The 19,007-nt window shown below is 41.3% G+C and overlaps 1 protein-coding gene across 1 annotated transcript; it reads right to left on the reverse strand.

Moving 5' to 3' along the window:
* Positions 1–1,400: 1,400 nt before the first annotated feature.
* On the reverse strand, positions 1,401–9,083 carry LOC126668739 (uncharacterized). The gene is made up of 4 exons (XM_056104717.1): positions 8,950–9,083; positions 6,494–7,155; positions 1,813–6,319; positions 1,401–1,584 (listed from the first exon to the last, which is right to left on the reverse strand). The coding sequence occupies exons 1-4, from the start codon at positions 9,081–9,083 to the stop codon at positions 1,401–1,403; spliced, it is 5,487 nt and encodes a 1,828-aa protein (XP_055960692.1).
* Between the last annotated feature and the right edge of the window lie 9,924 nt (positions 9,084–19,007).

The raw sequence follows: 19,007 nt of genomic DNA on the forward strand, positions 1-19,007 counted from the left end.
TGGCCGCCTCGGTATGGGCTCTTCTCTTGGCTCACTCCAACCCGCTCTAGGGTAAGGTTCGCCGGGATGGGTGTCTTCCCAATGTTCTTGTACGTATTTTCCAACAACCCGTTGTTTCCTTGCATAGCCCCCATGCGAGAGATGATCCACATCGATCATCTTTGGAGGTAACAACTTGTATTTGCTTTCATCAAACTCGGGGTCTTTTCTTGCTAAGTGCATCACAAACCAACCATGGCCGAGTTTCTTATTTTTCACCGGAGCTTCTAACAAGATTTTCATGAATCGATAGCCCACATTAACATGCACATCCGGGTTGGTTTCATCCTTGAGTACCCGGAGAATTAGCAAATCCGATCGTGTTACTTTGTTGGACTCATGGCGCCCGGCATAAGAGTGAGCATACCATTTGAGCAAGACTATGGCCGCGATATCCCTCACTTCATTTAGCTTCGCATTGTGGCTATCAAAAACCGCTTTACCCGATGCCCCATTCCAAACCAAATTGTCATCAAATTCTTCCGGTATAAACTTCAATCCCATATCCCACAACGAAAAATCTTCAATCAAGTTGGCCAACGTGTATTCCCGCTCTTTCCCTTCTAGCCGGAAAGTGAGAGTTGTCTCGCTTGTTGGTGATGGTTTGAGTGTGGTGAAGAACTCATAAGTAAGCTCCTCACAATACTCATGTGGAGAAGCTTCCATTTTTGTAAAATCCAACCATTCGAAATAGGGCTTTACAATCCCATGGATTTTCAACTTCGTCATGCTTTCCCAACAAACCTTGTATGGAACGGAAATACCTTTCTTCTTAAGGCTCTTGAACATATTTCCTTCCGCCTCGGTACGGATATCAAAAGGCGTATCAAAACGGTGTCGAAGAGCCCCCGGAGTGTTAACTCCGAAAACGTTGGACCCGGAAGCACTTTTCTTACGATTGGAACGGAAGGTTCCTAGCGTTGGTTCAACCTCTGGTGGTGGTGGGTTCGAAGTTTGCGCGACGGTCTTCTTTGATCGTGTAGCTCGTGACATGGCTAGAGTGGCGTAAAGGGTGTTCGGAAATGTGTTTGGAATTGAATTTGGGTAGATGGAGTGATGGCTAGGGCTTCTTGAAGATTTGGCTTGATGAAAGAGAAAGAAGCTTTTGGATATGGAGGTTTTCTAATTTAGGTATGGAATGGTGGAGAAGATGAAGTGATGGAGTCCTTTTTATGGCTAAATTCATAGCTATGGATTGAAGGGCCAAGATGTGTTGTAAGTTGGTGATCCATGTCAAAAATTTGAATCTTGAAGGGTTAGGATCGTGCCACATCATCAATCCATGTGAAGCAAATAAGAGCCAATGAGAAAATTTCAAAATCCCCCCTTTTAGTCAAGTATCTCGAATCGAGACACCCTTATTAATCAGGTGTCTCGATTCGAGACACCAAGAGCTGAGAAGCAGAATAATCTGCTTCTCTTGTCTCGAATCGAGACAACTTCCTAAGAGGCTTGTCTCGATTCGAGACAAGGGAAAACAGATTATTCTGTTTTTCCTTTCTTGGGGAACCTTGATTTTTTCCGACGAAATGCTTCACCGAACTCCTACACATCCAAAAACCGAACATACCACGCGTTATCTTGAACATAACAAACATATGAAATACGCCAAATCATAAACAACACACAAAAAAAAAAAAAAAAAAAAAAAAATTAAAACTTAAGGCAATTGCAAAATGAAATCAACTAAAAGCATTAAAATTCAAACCTCTTGGGATTGCCTCCCAAGTGCGCTTGTTTAAGGTCGAAAGCTCGACCGTCAATCCGTGGCACTTTGAAGGGGGAGCAAGATAGATCTTGTCATCTATTTGACCCGTCAAAGGTCCCAAGTAGGGCTTGCAACGGTTTCCGTTGACCTTGAACGTCTCGCCCTTTTGATTTTCTAATTCTATTGCTCCATGAACCGCCACGTGCCGGATCTTATACGGACCACTCCACCGAGATTTTAATTTTCCCGGAAACAACCGCAACCTTGAATTATAGAGCAACACAAAAGCTCCAACTTCAAATGACTTGGGTGAGATGTGAGCATCATGCCATTTCTTCGTTCTTTCTTTATAAAGTTTGGCATTCTCATAAGCATCAAGTCGGAATTCATCTAACTCATTAAGTTGCATCAACCGCTTCTCACCGGCCGCCTTGAAGTCATAGTTCAACTTTTTAATTGCCCAATAGGCTTTGTGTTCTAATTCAACCGGCAAGTGACACCCCTTACCATACACAATCCGATACGGCGACATACCGAGAGGTGTCTTAAATGCCGTGCGGTAAGCCCATAAAGCGTCATCCAACTTGAGGGACCAATCCTTTCTTGTCCCATTTACTGTTTTCTCTAAAATCCTCTTCAACTCCCGATTCGAAACTTCCACTTGACCACTCGTTTGGGGGTGATAGGGAGTAGCAACTCGGTGGTACACATTGTACTTTTTCATCAAAACCTCAAATTGCCGGTTGCAAAAATGCGACCCCCCATCACTAATGATAACCCTTGGAGTCCCAAATCGGTTAATTAGACGCTTGAGAAACTTCACCACTACCTTGGCATCGTTTGTAGGTAAAGCCTCCGCTTCTACCCATTTCGAGACGTAATCCACACAAACCAAGATAAAAAGATTTCCATGAGACATCGGAAATGGCCCCATGAAATCTATGCCCCACACATCAAAGATCTCCACCTCTTGGATTGAGGTCAATGGCATCTCATCTCGTTTGGAAATGTTCCCTACTCGTTGACAACGATCACAATGCCCCACAAACTCCTTGGCATCGCGAAATAGGGTAGGCCAAAAGAACCCACTTTCTAGCACTCTAGCCGCGGTTCTTGATGCCCCATAATGCCCGGCGTAATCCGCCTCATGACAATGGCTCAAAATTGGCATCACTTCCTTTAAAGATACACACCTCCGAATCATCCCATCACCACATATCTTGAAAAGGTACGGCTCATCCCACAAAAAACGTTTCACATCACTCAAAAATTTCTTCTTTTGATGGTGCGATAGATCCGGTGGCATGACATTTGAAGACAAGTAATTAGCTATATCCGCATACCAAGGTGTCTCCACTTCCGAGATTACCATCAACATTTCATCCGGGAACCGTTCATTAATATCAACACCAATTGGAATAGGTTCCGGAACTTCTAATCGTGATAGGTGATCCGCCACAACGTTCTCCGTTCCTTTTTTGTCTCGGATTTCTACATCAAACTCTTGCATTAAAAGGATCCATCGAATAAGCCATGGTTTTGCGTCTTGCTTAGCAAAAAGATATCTCAAGGCGGCATGATCGGTATAAATGATGGCCTTTGATCCGAGCAAATATTGCCGAAACTTGTCTAAAGCAAATACCACCGCCAACATCTCTTTTTCGGTGGTGGTGTAATTGAGTTGAGCTCCCGCCATGGTCCGGCTTGCGTAGTAAATCACGTGGACCTTCTTATCCTTCCTCTGACCCAAAACACACCCTAAAGCTTGGTCACTCGCATCACACATGAGCTCAAAGGGCAAGCTCCAATCCGGAGACGATATAATTGGCGCGGTCACAAGTGCCTCCTTAAGCCTCTCAAAAGCACCTTGACATTCCTCGGTGAATTCAAACGGCACATCTTTAACTAGCAATCTCGTCAAGGGCCGTGCAATAGATGAAAAGTCCTTAATGAATCGCCGGTAGAAGCCCGCATGGCCTAGAAATGCCCGAACTCCTTTGACCGTAGCCGGAGCGACTAATTTTTCAATAACTTCTGTTTTTGCCCTATCCACTTCAATTCCCGCTTCCGATATCCTATGCCCGAGTACAATGCCTTCATCCACCATAAAGTGGCACTTTTCCCAATTTAGCACCAAGTTTGTCTCAACACATCTTGCTAAAACCCGCCTTAAGTTCGCTAAACAACCATCGAATGAATCGCCAAACACGGAGAAATCGTCCATGAACACCTCCATAATATCCTCAATCATGTCGTTAAAGATTGAGGTCATACATCTTTGAAATGTGGCGGGTGCGTTGCATAGTCCGAAGGGCATTCGCCGATATGCAAAGGTACCGTAGGGGCATGTGAAGGTCGTCTTCTCTTGATCTTCCGGGAGAATTAATATTTGATTGTAACCGGAGTACCCATCAAGGAAGCAGTAAAATTTGTGCCCCGCTACCCTTTCTAACATTTGATCGATAAATGGTAGCGGAAAGTGATCCTTTCGGGTTACCTCGTTGAGCTTCCGATAATCAATGCATACTCGCCAACCGGTTACCGTCCTTGTGGATATTTGTTCTCCTTTTTCATTCTCCACCATTGTCATACCGCCCTTCTTAGGGACACATTGAATTGGGCTTACCCACTCACTATCCGAAATAGGGTAGATTATTCCGGCGTCGAGGAGCTTAACAATTTCTTTGTGCACTACCTCCTTCATATTCGGATTCAATCTTCGTTGCCTTTGAGCCGACTTCTTTGACTCATCTTCGAGATTGATCTTATGCATCACAATTTGAGGACTTATTCCACGTATGTCGGAGATTTGCCACCCTATTGCTAAAACATGCTCCTTCACCACTTGTACCACCCTCCTCTCTTGTTCCTTAGAAAGCTTGTTCGAGATGATTATTGGCAAAGTCTCATTCTCCCCAACAAAGGTATACCGGAGATGAGATGGAAGTGGCTTCAACTCAACTTGTGGTGGCACCTTGGACGATGGTGGAGTCACACCACTACTCTTGTTCAAATTCTCCGGCTTAGGTTCATCCTCCTCGGAATACTCCTCACTCGGACTATCGGAATGGAAGGTGACTTTCGAACATTCAGAAAAATTTGGGTCCCCTTCTGTTGCTCTTGTCTCGATTCGAGACAGTCTACTTATGGGACTGTCTCGAATCGAGACAAGACCATAGGGAGCTTCTGCTCCCTTTTTCTTAGTGTCTCGATTCGAGACACTCTCTTTAGTTGGGTGTCTCGAATCGAGACACTCATGTAGGGAACCCAGAAGTTGATTTTTCGTCACTCCGTCTTGATTAAACTCTTCCATACTCGCTTCAAGAGTATCCCTCACAAGTTCATCAACCAAATCGATTCTCATGCAATCTTCCTCCTCGATGGCATTCCGCATCACTCTCTTCATATCAAACTCCACACTTTCCTCATCAATTCTCAAGGTGAGCTTGCCGGCGTGAACATCGATGAGAGCACGCCCGGTGTTCATAAAAGGGCGACCGAGAATCATAGGACATTCTTTATCCACCGCATAGTCTAAGATCACAAAATCCACCGGAAAGATGAATTTATCCACTTTAACGAGTACGTCTTCTACTATCCCATACGGCTTTTTGAGAGAGTGATCGGCAAGTTGCAATACCATCGAGGTGCGCTTTACCGGTTGATCACCAAATAAAGACCTAAAAAGAAACAATGGCATCAAGTTAATACTTGCCCCAAGATCACACAAACAATTTATAGCATTCATATTTCCTATGGTGCAAGGTATAGAAAAACTCCCTGGATCTTTAAGCTTTGTCGGTAAATTGCTTTGGATTATTGAACTACAATGCTCCGTGAGCGGTATTGTCCCACCTTGCTCCCAACTACGCTTGTTCATAATTATGTCTTTCAAGAATTTTGCATATTGGGGCATCTCCCGAAGTGCATCCGCCAAGCTTAGATTGATTTGCAATTTCTTGAAAATCTCAAGGAACTTGTGAAATTTTTCGTTCCCTTGAGCTTTCCTCAACCGGCTTGGGAATGGAACCGGTGGTACAAACGGTGGAGGTGGTGGCGGCTTCACATAGGGCTCTTCAACCTCGACAATCACTTCCTCACATTCCTTTGGCAACTCTTGACTTGAACTTGCTATGTCAATTACCACTTGAGGCTCATCCTTCTCAACAACTTGCCTCTTTCCGTTGGCTTTCTCAAGAGTTCTCCCGCTTCGGAGCTCTACCGCCTTAACATGTTCTCTAGGGTTGTTCTCCGTAGTAGATGGCAATCCCCCTTGTGGTCTACCTTGAAGATTGATAGCAAGTTGAGATATTTGAGTCTCAATCATTTGATTAGTGGCGGCTTGATTCTTTTGAAGTTGCTTCATCTCTCTAAGCTCATCCATCAACTTAACAAGCATATTCCCTTCATCCATGTTTCTTTGAGGTTGAAACCCGGGAGGATGTTGAGGTCTAGCACCCGCATTGTTGCCATGACCTTGATTGTGATGGTAATTTCCTTGTTGTTGGGGAGGTCTATTTCCACCTTGGAAGCTTGGACCCGCATGATTAGGCCCTTGAGCATTGCCTTGCCCTTCTTGATTTCTCCACCCAAAGTTTGGATGATTCCTCCATCCGGGGTTGTAGGTGTTAGAGTAGGGGTCATTAGCTTGCCTTTGTCCCCCGATGTAGTTGACTTGTTCACTCAAGGCTTGACCCGTAACTAGGCATTCTCCTCCTGAATGGCCAAAATCACCACAAAATTCACAACCTACTTGAACATAAGCCACCGGAGCGTTTCTTTGCATAGGAGCGACTTGCTTCTTGAGAGCATCCACTTGAGCTTGAAGCGAAGCATTTGCGGCTTTTATGGATTCCATCTCCCTTACTTGATCAAGAGTCATGAGTGACTTTTGAGTAGGTGGTGCTCTTCTCTCCATAGGACCCCAAGTACTACTAACCACGGCCAATTTCTCCACCAATTCAAGGGCTTCCTCATAGGTCTTTTGCATAAGTGAACCCCCCGAAGCCGCATCGATAGTAGCTCGGGTAGTGACATTCGTCCCATCATAGAAGATTTGTATAACATGCTCTCTATTGAGCCGATGATGGGGTACACTTCGTTGTAAATCCTTGAACCGCTCCCATGCCTCATGAAGTGATTCTCCTTCAAATTGGACAAACTCAAGTATGTCTTTAGTCAACTTTGTAGTCTTGCCATGAGGGAAATATTTGTTAAGGAAGGCTTGAGCCAACTCCCTCCAATTGTGAATGGACTCATTAGGTAGAGAATGCAACCAAATGCTAGCCTTGTCCCTCAAGGAAAAAGGAAACATCCGAAGTTTAATTTGGTCCGCCGTTATCCCATGGAGCTTGAATGTGTTTAGAACACCCAAAAACTTGGCGATATGCTCATTAGGATCCTCATGACTCAACCCAAAGAAGGCACAACGATTTTCCAAAAGTTGAATGGTACTCGGCTTGATCTCAAAAGTTGCCGCTTGAACCGGCATTGCGAAGCATCCAAAAGTTGCATTGTCCACATCCGGCAAGAAAAACTCACCCAAAGTTTGTCTTTGTTGGTTTGGCACGTGTGCGTGCGCTTGGGGTCGATCATCCCTTGGGTGGTCTTGTTGCCTTGGTCGGTTCACATTCCCTAATGGAGGAGCGGGTGGATATTGTTGTTCCCCTCCATCCATTAGAGGATTGAACCTCCCCTCTTCATCATAATTGTTTCCCTCGTTATTCATAACTTCGGGTATACGGGCTCTTCTTCTTACACCTCTTTCGTAGTTACCGAGGTTATCTTGGAACGGTTCTAGTGGTAGATTTGCTCGTCGCGTATTGTGCATACACAAAAATCAAATTCCCTACACAAACAACAACAAGAAAACCGAGTGTAAACCACGAAAGATAATTAATAACAAAAAACCAAAAACAGAAAATAACGCTAACTCGACCGAATTTCACAATACTTTCAATCAATTAAACGCAACCTTGTCCCCGGCAACGGCGCCAAAAACTTGTTAGCAAAAATACTAACTTGTAGTAATCCGGAAATACGGAATCGATCCCACGAAGACAAGAGGTTTAAAGTGAGCGAACGCGTATTTGGAAATTCAATTCGGAAAGCCACGATCAATTGGAATTATAGTAATGATTACGGAATTTAAAACTAGTGAAATTAACACTTGAAGCAATTGAAAACTAAAGCAATTAATTAATAACGGGGTAAAACAATAGGTAAAAGGCGTTTAGAGGTTGTTAAATCATACCACTAACGAATCCTAGAAAATTGGGTATAGTAGTGTTATCGGCTCGGGTCAAGTTTTCCTAGATTGCCTAATCCGCTCTCTCGAGTCCGCAATTAGGTCTAATTGAGATTAGATTATCAAGTTGACGTCTAAATCACTCTCGCGTAATTAGAATTCAACAATGACAACCTAATCCAATCGCGAAGCTAACTTCTAACCACCTAATCCCTAAACCGCCCTAGCGTGATTAGATTTCAGGTTTGTGATCAACTAAGTCCGTCTAATTAATTGACTCTCGCCTAATTAACTAGTCTCTAAACATAGATTAATAGATCAAGTTAATCTAAGCATTAAGCCCCAATAATCACAACAAATTCCCAACACAACTCAACCCTAATCAACTATTCAACTAATCATGGCAATCATCAACAACCCCCAAACAAGGAGTTTAGCTAGCCATTATCAAAACTAAAGCAATAATTAAACAAGAATTAAACATACTATTAAGATGTAGAAAGATTACCTTTAATAAGTAGAAGAAAAACATTCAACAATAACTATAATAATGAAGCTTGAATAATAATAATCTTGCATTAATCACCAAAGTTAAGAACAAGAATTTGGAATTAAAACTAAGAACAATTGTATCTAAAAATCTGAGAATAGTAATAGGAAATGGGGGCTACAAATCTAAATCTAGTGCATAACCCTAAAAAGGGAAAATAAGGTATCCTTATATAGTACTACCCAAAATAGGGAATAAAAATACAACCCATCTAGAATGTTTGGCCCAATAGGGAAAGAAACCAAGAAAATCTGAGCTCCCTCTAGTACTATGGTCTCGAATCGAGACACTCAACTTATGAGTGTGTCTCGATTCGAGACACACCAAGCAGAAAAATCTGCTTCTCTAGGACTTGTGTCTCGATTCGAGACACCCATTTAAGTGGGATGTCTCGATTCGAGACACCTCTTCAGAAGGGGGAGGATTTGCTTCTTTTGCTTCCGGCTTTCGACTTCTTTCGCGCTCGACTTCCGCTTCCGCTCATTTTCCACTATTTCGGCCTCAAAACTCTTCGTAATGCTCTTGATTCCCTGAAACATAAACACCCTCTATAAGCTAATCAATTCCATATAAAAGCGGGGTGAAAACACATAAAAGCATACGAAAAGACATCCTAAAGATAGGAGTATTTCACTCCTATCAAACGTCTCGGGGGGAGTTGGGGGTGTGGCCTCAGAGGGGCCTGTTGTTGCTGATTCGGGAGAGATTTCTCTAGGTCGAGACCCGGATTCTCCGTCTAGGAAAAGACGTCGAGTTGGCGATGGTTCTCCAACGAGGGAGAGTTTTCCTGGAAGCTCTTCTTCTGCTCCAGACTTGGTTCAGTGGGTCGAAGGTCAGGATCCTGCCAGTCTGCTGAATCCTAGAGTGCTAGCGGAATATATCCGTACTTTGGCGATTCCTGCTGATGTCACGTGGTTTTGTGGTAGGCCGGGTCAAGAGCTTTCCGATCTGGCTTGTTTTCATGGTTTCTCTGTAAGTGCTTTCTTTCTTGGGTATAATATGTTTTTTTGTATTCAGTTGTTTTCTTATTTGTTTATTTCTGGTGTGTGTAGGCTCTTCAATCTGTTCTGGTATTGAACGACCGCCGACAGTGTGCCGAGGAGGAGGTCGAGCGTCTGTCTTCTCTTTTGGCGACTTCCGAGTCTGAAAGGGCGAAATTGAAGGCCTCTTTGGAAGAGCATGATTCCCTTCTGGCGCAGCTCAAGGCGCAGGATGCGATTAATGATCGCCAAGTGAAAGTGATCGAGAAAAAGACCGATGACTTGACTCAAGAGATTGAGGAGCTCATTCGGATCAATTCCCTTGTTGGTGGGGAGAGGGACCATCTGAGATCGGAGGTTGAAGGTCTTCACATCCGTCTGCTAGATACGAAGGCTTTTTACTCTGCTTTGATAAGCGAGTATCGCCTTGCGATTGGGAAGAAGCTTCTAGAGCAGAATCCTAATATTGATCTTTCTGGGGTTAACGGGTTGGATCCCCAGGCCATCGCCCGTGATCTCCTCGCCAAGATGTCTAAAGACCGCGTCTAGTAGTTTTTCTTTTGATTGTATTTGCTGATGTATTAATTTTGCTTTTTTGTAATTCACAATTTATGAATATATTTTCTGTGTTTCTTCGAAATGTGCTTTCGCCTTATTTTTATGTACTTGACTTGCTTCGAGGGTTATTCTAAACCCTGTTCTTTGCTTTTTATAGAGTTAATCTAAACTCTTTTTATTTTTGTTTTTGTTGAGTTAATCTAAACTCTTTGTTGGCGATTTGCCTTTTCTGAGTTAATTTAAACTCATTTTTTAGCCTTTTGTGGCGATTTGCCTGGTTCGGCGATTTTGCTTTGAGTTAATTTAAACCCATTTTCTTGGCTCTTAACCTTTGGTGGCGATTCGCCTATTCCGGCGATTTTGCCTTGAGTTAATTAATACTCATTTTCTTGGCTCTTAGCCTTTCTTGAATTTGATCTTTATTTTTTCTTCTTTCATCTTTGATTTAATCGTTCGTGGCTGTTCTTGATTTTCATTTCTTTATTGGTTCGTCTGGCTAATCAAATAGCAGCAAAATTGAACTTTTATTGATAAAAAGATGGCATACAAAAAATTAAAGATAGATTTGACGCCATCTGGTAAGACGTAAAGTTGTTACTGATGATGGGTCTTTTTTCGTTCCTATTCTTCCTTCTTTTCGGTTTTGTTTTCTTGGAGATCCACCACTGACTCGTCATAGCACTTCTTGGCTATTCCTTGGTCTCCTCTCAGCGTCACTACTCCCTTTTCAGTTGGTACCTTCATTGCCAGCGCTCTGATGCTGGTTACTGCTGCCGAATCATGGAGGAAAGGTCTTCCTAGGATGGCATTATATGTCAATTCCATGTCTACTATGTTAAATAGTGACATGATTTTCTTGTTTATTCCTCTTTCTGGGCCGATTATTACTTCCAAGGTGACCGCTCCCAGCGGGGTGATGGAGGGGCCACCGAGTCCTGATAGCGGAAGTGGGACTCGGCGTAGCCTTGACGCTGTTCCTCCCAACATTTTGTATGCTGCGTTTGTCATGAGGTTTACTGCGCTTCCTTCGTCGATGAGGATCCGCTCCATGTTCCAATTTTCAATGATAGTGGTCACTACCAAAGCATCGTTGTGAGGTGCTTTGACGTGTTCATAGTCTTCTACATCGAAGATCACTGGCGGCATGTGAGTTTCTCGTATGTTCATTACTTCCTTCCTCTGCTTCCTCCTGATCGTGGAGCTGCTATGTCCTCCTCCGTTAATCATGTGTATGGTTCCCAGAATTTTGGATGGGCGCTCGTCTTCCTTTTCTTTCGGCTTGTCTTCTCTGTTTCTTTTTTCTCCCTTGTCATTGCTCTTCTCTTTTCGGGCCACAAATTTCCTCAGCTCGCCTGTGTCGATCATTCTTTCGATCTCGACCTTCAAGTCTCTGCAGCTATCCGTTTCATGTCCGTAATCGTCGTGAAATTTGCAGTACTTTCTGGTGTCTCTTACTTCTGCTTTCATTTTTGGTGGCCATACCACGTTTTTGACGTTTTCTTTGATCCACATGAGGACATTAGTTCGGCTAGTGTTTAGCGGAGTGAAGTTATTCTCGTCATCTCTGGGATCATATCTCGATTCATATCTTGTCTGGGGGGCGAATCGTCTACTCTCTTCGGGTCTTCCTCTCCTGTCATCAGGTTTGGACTTGGTTTTTTCTCTTGATCTCTCTTTTGATTCTTTTCCTTTTGCTTCCTTTCCGCGAATCGCCCTTCGCCCTTCGTCTAACTCGAAGTATTTCTGAGCTATGCCCATTAAGTTTGAGAAAGTTGTGGGTTTATTGACTAGCAGCTTGTCCACCAGCTTTCCGAATCGCGTCCCGTCTCGCAATGCTTCTGTCGCCATGTCGACGTTCAGGTTGTCTATCTTCATAGCTTGCTTGTTGAATCGTTCGATGTAGCTTCGCAGGGTTTCTCCTTCTTCTTGGATACAGGCTCTTAGGATACTGGTAGTGGTTTTAGCTGGGATGTTTGTGAGATATCTGTTGAGGAATTCTGTTGAAAGCGAAGCGAAGCTTTTGATCGAGCCTGGTTTTAATTTGTTATACCATCTCTGGGCTGTGCCCGTGAGCGTGGTAGGGAAAACCCTGCAGAGGATGGCGTCTGATACGCTGAGTAGCCCCATGGTCGCTGTGAACCTAGAGGTATGGTCTCGGGGGTCTCCTTCCCCATTGAAAATTGGCAAGGTCGGCAGCTTCATGCTGTGCGGGATGGTTTCCTCCATGATCTCGGGCGAGAGGGGTGATCCTTTCAATCTGAGGTCGTCTATATCCAATTCTTCAGATTTTAGTTTTTTGAGCGCTTTGGCGATCTTCTCTTCTAAATCTTCTTCCACCACATATGTGGCTTTGCTTTTTTGGGGTGTCTCTGACGATTCGCACTCTCCTTCTTGGTGTTTTTTCTTATTTTGCTCTTTCCCTGCATCTCTTTCTTGTCGCTTACTCCTTGGCGGGGCGTCTTCTTTTTCCTTCTCCCTTCGTTCGTCTCTTTTCGTATTCAGACCGCTTCGGGCGTCCTCCTGGTTGTGCTCATTTCTGGGTGCTTCCGGCGATTCCTCGTTAGATTTTTCTCTGTCAGGACTTTCCTCGTCGCTGGTTTTATTTTCTCGCTGGTTTCTTGCTTCGTTCCTTTCTTCATTTCCTCTGGTCCGGGGTTCCTTGCTTTTGTTGTTTTCTGCCTGTAATACCCCAAAATGTTTAATTATCTAATTGGGCCACGTGTCCAGTTTTGAGTCGCCAAAGTGGCGATATCGGAAAGTCTTCCGATAAAAGTAAGATAAATAAGTTTTAGTAGATCGGTTTTGAAAGAGATTATAGTAAAGAATTTAGTATTATATCTCAGTACTTAAGTTAGAATTGGAATTAAAGGGAAAAATGTCAAGAAAGTCCCAGAACAAAGTGCAGGGACTAAAGTGGTAATTTAGCCACTATGCCCCGAAAATGGAAATTTACTTTGCCAAAGTCCGCGAAATATTTTATAGTATATGTGGTAAAAGTTTCGGGTCAATCGGAGACCTTTTAAAATTTGGACGCGGATACGTTTTGGGCTAAATTACAACTTTTGAAAAGTTCAAGGGCCAAAACGTAAATTAGCCAAATAAATCTCAAGAATAGTAATTAAAAGATTATTGACGGGAAATAATAATTATTGATTAGTATTATTTATTTGGATATAAATAATACGTAAGTAATTGAGTTAAAAGAATAATTTAACCATTTGGTTAAATTAGAAAGTTTAAAAGAGAAATGGTTTGAGCTAAAGAAATGAAGGATTAAAAGGAACAATTAACCAAGATATATAAATGATTCCTTAAGAAGAAGGAATGATCAGAGAATGGAAAGAAAGAACAGACGAAGGGTTTTCGACGATCGATTGCGATCCGCCGCGGTTTCGCCGTTTCTCGTCCAAATCGCGAGTTCTTTATATCGATTCGTCCAGAATTCAATCCTCTATCATCGTTAAGCTTCAAATCGAGGTAACTCGACTAAGTAACTGATGTATCGACGAGCTACCAAGCCATTGGGCCGAAGTGTTTACGTGATTGGACAATGCATGGAGCTTACGCTTGCAGGATTATAATAATGCAGTTTTGGATAGCGGTCACTGTGAGTGGCAATTTACTTTCGCGTATTATTATTATTATAAAAGTTATTTTCATATATTGTGAGTGTTGATATCTATACATCGCATTTATATGATTTGTTTGTATGGGCTTTTGTTATGTTTGATTGCTTTGATACATCAACCTTGTGGTGATGTTTATGACCTGCATGATATATATTAGATTGGTTTGTGTGAGTTAAATCGGATACATCGGTTGGCTTTGCTATCGATGTCAGACTTATCCGATACATCGGTTGGCTTTGCTATCGATGTCAGATGTATGAGATACATCGGTTGGCTTTGCTATCGATGTTAGGCATATAGGATACATCGGTTGGCTTCGCTATCGATGTCAGGCATGTAAGATACATCGGTTGGCTTCGCTATCGATGTCAGGAGGATGAGATTAAGTACGATAGTTATGAAATGAAAAGTCATGAATAATATTTTGAGTATGCGATATTATCAATTTAATAATATCGTTAGTAACTTGCAAACTCACTCAGTATTTTCCCAAATACTGACCCCTCACTCTGATGTTTGCAGGTAGGCAGAGTCGGATCAGACAAACCATCTCCACTGTGCCAGAAGTCAGTGGACTTGCACAAGTATGAGTTTCCAAAGCTGCAGTAGTCAGTAGGTGTCAGTACTAGATAAACTTTTTGACTTCAAACAGTATTTTTATATTGTAAACTTTAATATGATATTTTAATATCTATAAGTGTATTATCCGAAAGGGTTTTCCTGGAAATGTTTTAATACGTATTATGTATTATACTTTTATTTGCGAAATTTTTTTTTAGTGGTTTTAGGCTTGCTACGGGTTTTGGAGCTACCACTCCCATTCCCTAGCGCCGGTCTCGGCTCAATAATTTGGGTCGTGACAATTGTGGTATCAGAGCAGTTGGTCCAGTTACCTCTGCTAAGATGTGTTTGTCGGTTGAGTAACCTAGGAACTACTGCAGCTATAGAGTTGAGGTTTGTCTGATCCAAGTCGTTAGTGTGATTTGCTTGGTGATCAATATAACAAATTGAATTGTGAAACGTTTGTTTGTTTCTTGTAACACGTATATACGAGATATATGCGTATATGTTGTTTCGAGGAGACATGCATAAATAATGTGCTTTTTGAAATGAAGCTTCTAGGAGAGGTATTGCCTCCTATGAATAGAATATATTGAGATAATTGCAATTTGATGTCATATATATATGTGTGCTTAGCATCAGATAACGTGATAGATGCTATAGAATTCGATCGATCGAAATTTCAGAAAGAGTGAGGATAAGGAATGCAAAGTTGTAGAAGTTGAGGAACTTTCCAGAAGCAGAGTTTAAAGGTCTAGAGAACTTACAAAACTCGAAGTTTATAACTTGTTAAAGTTATTTGTTTAATGATTCTAAAAGCATAATTGTGCCTAGACCCGTAATAGCCATCGATAAATGCCACGACATCGATAGAAAATGCATCACTACATACGTCAATACATGCATCAATAGGACATGCATCATATGCATTATGTTCAGACGAAGAGGTGAGATGTGGCAACTCTTTGGGGATGAGAGACGTCATCACCCTAGTGCACAATTTTGCTAAGATTTAAATGGAATTTCCAAATGAGTCGTTTTATTTGAAAGAGTTTTCAAGAAGTTTTATTTTTATGTAAGTATACCTAGACCAAAACTCTGTGACGGAAGTGAGATGCTCGCGAGCAAGCTGTGATTAAGGCTATGAGAAGAATGAATATGTATAATTGAGAGACATAGGATTTGTGCCTCTAGTTATTGAACTTAGCCTTGATTAAACAAACTAGTACACAATTAGAATAGTATATGTGTTCGGATAATAATTTATATCCAATTATTAATATATAGAACATGTATGTTATGTCTTGATACTTATGATGTTTGATTAAGTCCATGTGAGTGGAATGCTCGCAAGACTTAAGATGCGATACGTAATCAAGAAAATCTAGGGGACACTGATTTTCTTGAATCCGGTCAACATAGATGCTTATAGCTACGAAAGTAATATGCGTGCAACATATACACTGCGAGTATATGTTTTGATGACTTGCTAAGTCTATGATGAGTTAGAACACTCATAAGACTTGCAATAAGAGACGTAACCCTAGAAAGTCTAAAGGAAGGAAACGTCCCTAGAGTCCAACGTACGTGGACATCGATTAGACGTGATGATTAGTAAGGAATTTATCAGTATTCCTTTGTATAATCGCTATACTAAGAATGCAGAATTGCGCGAATGCGTGCTGTTGCACGGCAAGTATATGAGGTGCGAGAATAAGATCGAGATGACAAAGGCAAATGCAACCTAGTCCAATTGGCTAGTAAAGGCCAGAAACGCGATGAAGGTCAACGGGAACCTAACAAGATAAAGTGGGAATGTATAGGCCTCGGGAGTGCCGCAGTAACCCAACGTCATTAAGAATCAGTTAACAGTAAAAGTAACTGATATAAGGAATTGTGTGCCAATGATAGGACTATGGATATAAAGATAGTATCAACGTGAAGAAAGGGACACCTATGGAGATTTGATATTTGTATACTTAAGTTAAGACTAAAAGAGTTTGACGGGTCAAGCGGTATGCTAGATCCACTAGGAAGGTAAAGCAAGATGCTCTTACACATCGAGCGGATGATGGACAAACAATAATGTCAATAAAGATGTCGATGAAAGATTCAACCTATGATTAGTCCGACATGCAATTAGAGCAGTGAAGGACCAAATAACATGAACTAAGTTTGTGACCCGATTTGGAAAATTCTTTCAACTATTAGTTCCGGTTAAGGATAATCGGAAAAAATCAAGGTGCTTAGATCAAGAGACAAACAACAAGAACTGCAATCGGCGGATTGAGAGTTGAAACTTCCACCTCAAGGTTCCGATTATGAAGCAGAATAGTAGGCTATGAAAAATACAAATGTAATGGATGCTTGTGAAGTGCTAAACCTTAGACTTCAAGTTAGATCAAATAAAGAATAAAGTGCATAATATGATCGATATAGAAGATTGATTATAATCCTTAAAGGATTAAGATGTATTAAACACGATCAAACTTGTTTGATACATTGCCAGAAAGAGATCCTCAGGAAGAGGACTTCTAGGAAGAAGAGTTATCAGACTAGTCCGATGTCGAGGAGTACTAGAGTAGGCATTTCTGATCCAGTGTACGAAAATATCACAATCTGAGGGAGGATGCGGAGATAGCCAATGGTCAGGCACGAGTGGCTCTGATCAGGGTAGGAAGCGAATGCGCTCCTTTTTACGAGGAATGCTACCAGTGGAACAGTATTCCACTGACTTCCTACGTACGGTCGAGGGATTTCCAAAGGTACATTACGTATATGATAAAGTATAAAGACGCAAAAGTAGATTATGGATAATAAGAAATTAGTTAAAGTAAACTGAGTTAAGGAAAGTACGGATAACCTGCGTATGTCGCAAGGAACTTGATGAGAGTTATTGAGAAATGAAAAAGAGAAAGTCACGTGGAAAGATGACGAGAGTATCAGATGGATTAAATATTATGTAGTCGTCAACGCATAGAAACAAAAAGGAATAAAGATGATAGAGTCATATGAATGGATCCACTGACAGTTAAGATGTCAGTAAGGGTACAATAGGACGATATGTATGTAATCGAGAATGCACTACGTCGATAATTCAGGCAAAAGAACTGCAACCCATTATTTAATTGGTGATCGATGTTTACAGTGCTGAAACAAGAAATATCAGGAATACGAGATGCGATAGAAGTGATATCAGCATAAGATCGGCTTTACAGACGGCCATGATGATAGTACAAATACGATAAGATGATATGTATACGATTAAGAACGCACTACGTCGGGAAAATTTAGATAAAGAAGGCCACAACTCTCAATTAATGATCGATGTTGTGGATATTAAAAGCAAGTAGTACATGATGTACGAGATGCGCTGAGGAGGAAAGCAAAGAATGCAATAGAAGATGATTAAGAAACACGATAAGAACGTGAATTAGGAACGCAATAAGAGTACCATAGGATCATAGCATTTAGACTATTGTTCCTATTGGTTAACTAAGGACAAGAAGTCAAAGAAAGTAACGAAGAAGTATACCTACGATATGGACAGAAGTAGGAATAACAAGTGAAATGGAAGGATCATGAATAGTAATGAGAAGTAAGTTTAGTACTACGTGATAATAAAGAGAAATGATTTAGAAGCTAAGAAAGAGCTGGATTATGGCGATAAATGCTAAAAGCATCTTTGAAGGCCAAAAGATGAACAAGGTCAAAAAGACAATGGAAAAAGAAGAGAAAAGTGTAGATGAAGTGAAAAAGGATAATGAATAAAAGATCAAGCATGGAGTGAGCCATGATGTCATTAAGGAACATTCTGATATAAGTATATAATTGGAAGAAGATTAAGATCCTCATTTAAGGATTTTAAGCAAAGAAAGCTTACGTGAGCATAGGTCACACGCTGTCTTTAACATAAGAAGTTAGCGACCAATATGAGAATCCTATCTGAGTGAGAACCAGATTGATAAAACAGATTGATGTAAAGTATGAAGGAACAAGAAGTTTCAAGAATAGCGCGTTAAGCTAAAGGAAAGGAAGTAGGTCAATAAACATACGAGATATACTGACACAAAAAGAAAAGTAAATAAGCTTTACAAAGAAAGTAAATAAAGACCTCATAAGGATATATCCTGAGGATTCACCTTATAGATAACCATGATTGATGACGATAACGAAAGAATCTTCATACGAGAAGTAAAGTAATGAGACAAGAGAGAATAGCGGATAATGGGATAAGTTCCTAGCGCTACTACAAATAAAAATCGGACGACGGCAACAGTCATACAAGAGAAACTACGTAAGTAGTAAAGCACGAGTTGCTTAAGTCTCCACATCACTCAACAAGAAACAATAATAAGATTAGGCGGTGTTGGAGCATAAGATCAAGTCGTGACAACGACCAAATAGAAAAGGTTAACGGATTGTCTAAATGAGGAAGCTTAGTGACGAACATTATTATTCTTAATGATAAAATATCATTAAGATAAGCTATCATTGAACATCAGTGGGAACTGAAAGTTCAAGTACGACTATAAGTGTTAATAGTAATAAATGTCAAACACATGGATTGTGCTGTAGAATAAAAAGAAGAGATCAAAGATAGATTGTCAATGATACCTGACGTCAAAGTGCAAAAGGTACAGAAAGTGAGACAACGATTCCTTACGCTAATCAGTGTCGTAAGACGAACACGGTATTCCTGCTATGAATAAGAATTCTAGATGTAGATGGGATT

This window comes from Mercurialis annua, linkage group LG2 (genome assembly GCF_937616625.2).
Source record: "Mercurialis annua linkage group LG2, ddMerAnnu1.2, whole genome shotgun sequence".
Lineage (NCBI taxonomy): Eukaryota > Viridiplantae > Streptophyta > Magnoliopsida > Malpighiales > Euphorbiaceae > Mercurialis > Mercurialis annua.

Coding starts and splice junctions, on each gene's coding strand:
- LOC126668739 (XM_056104717.1), bottom strand. CDS start 9,083: ATGTTTCAGGGAATCAAGAGCATTACGAAGAGTTTTGAGGCCGAAATA. Junction 7,156..8,949: donor ATCCTCCCCCTTCTGAAGAG/GTGTCTCGAATC, acceptor CTTTGGGTTGAG/TCATGAGGATCCTAATGAGC. Junction 6,320..6,493: donor GGCTTATGTTCAAGTAGGTT/GTGAATTTTGTG, acceptor GAAATCAAGAAG/GGCAAGGCAATGCTCAAGGG.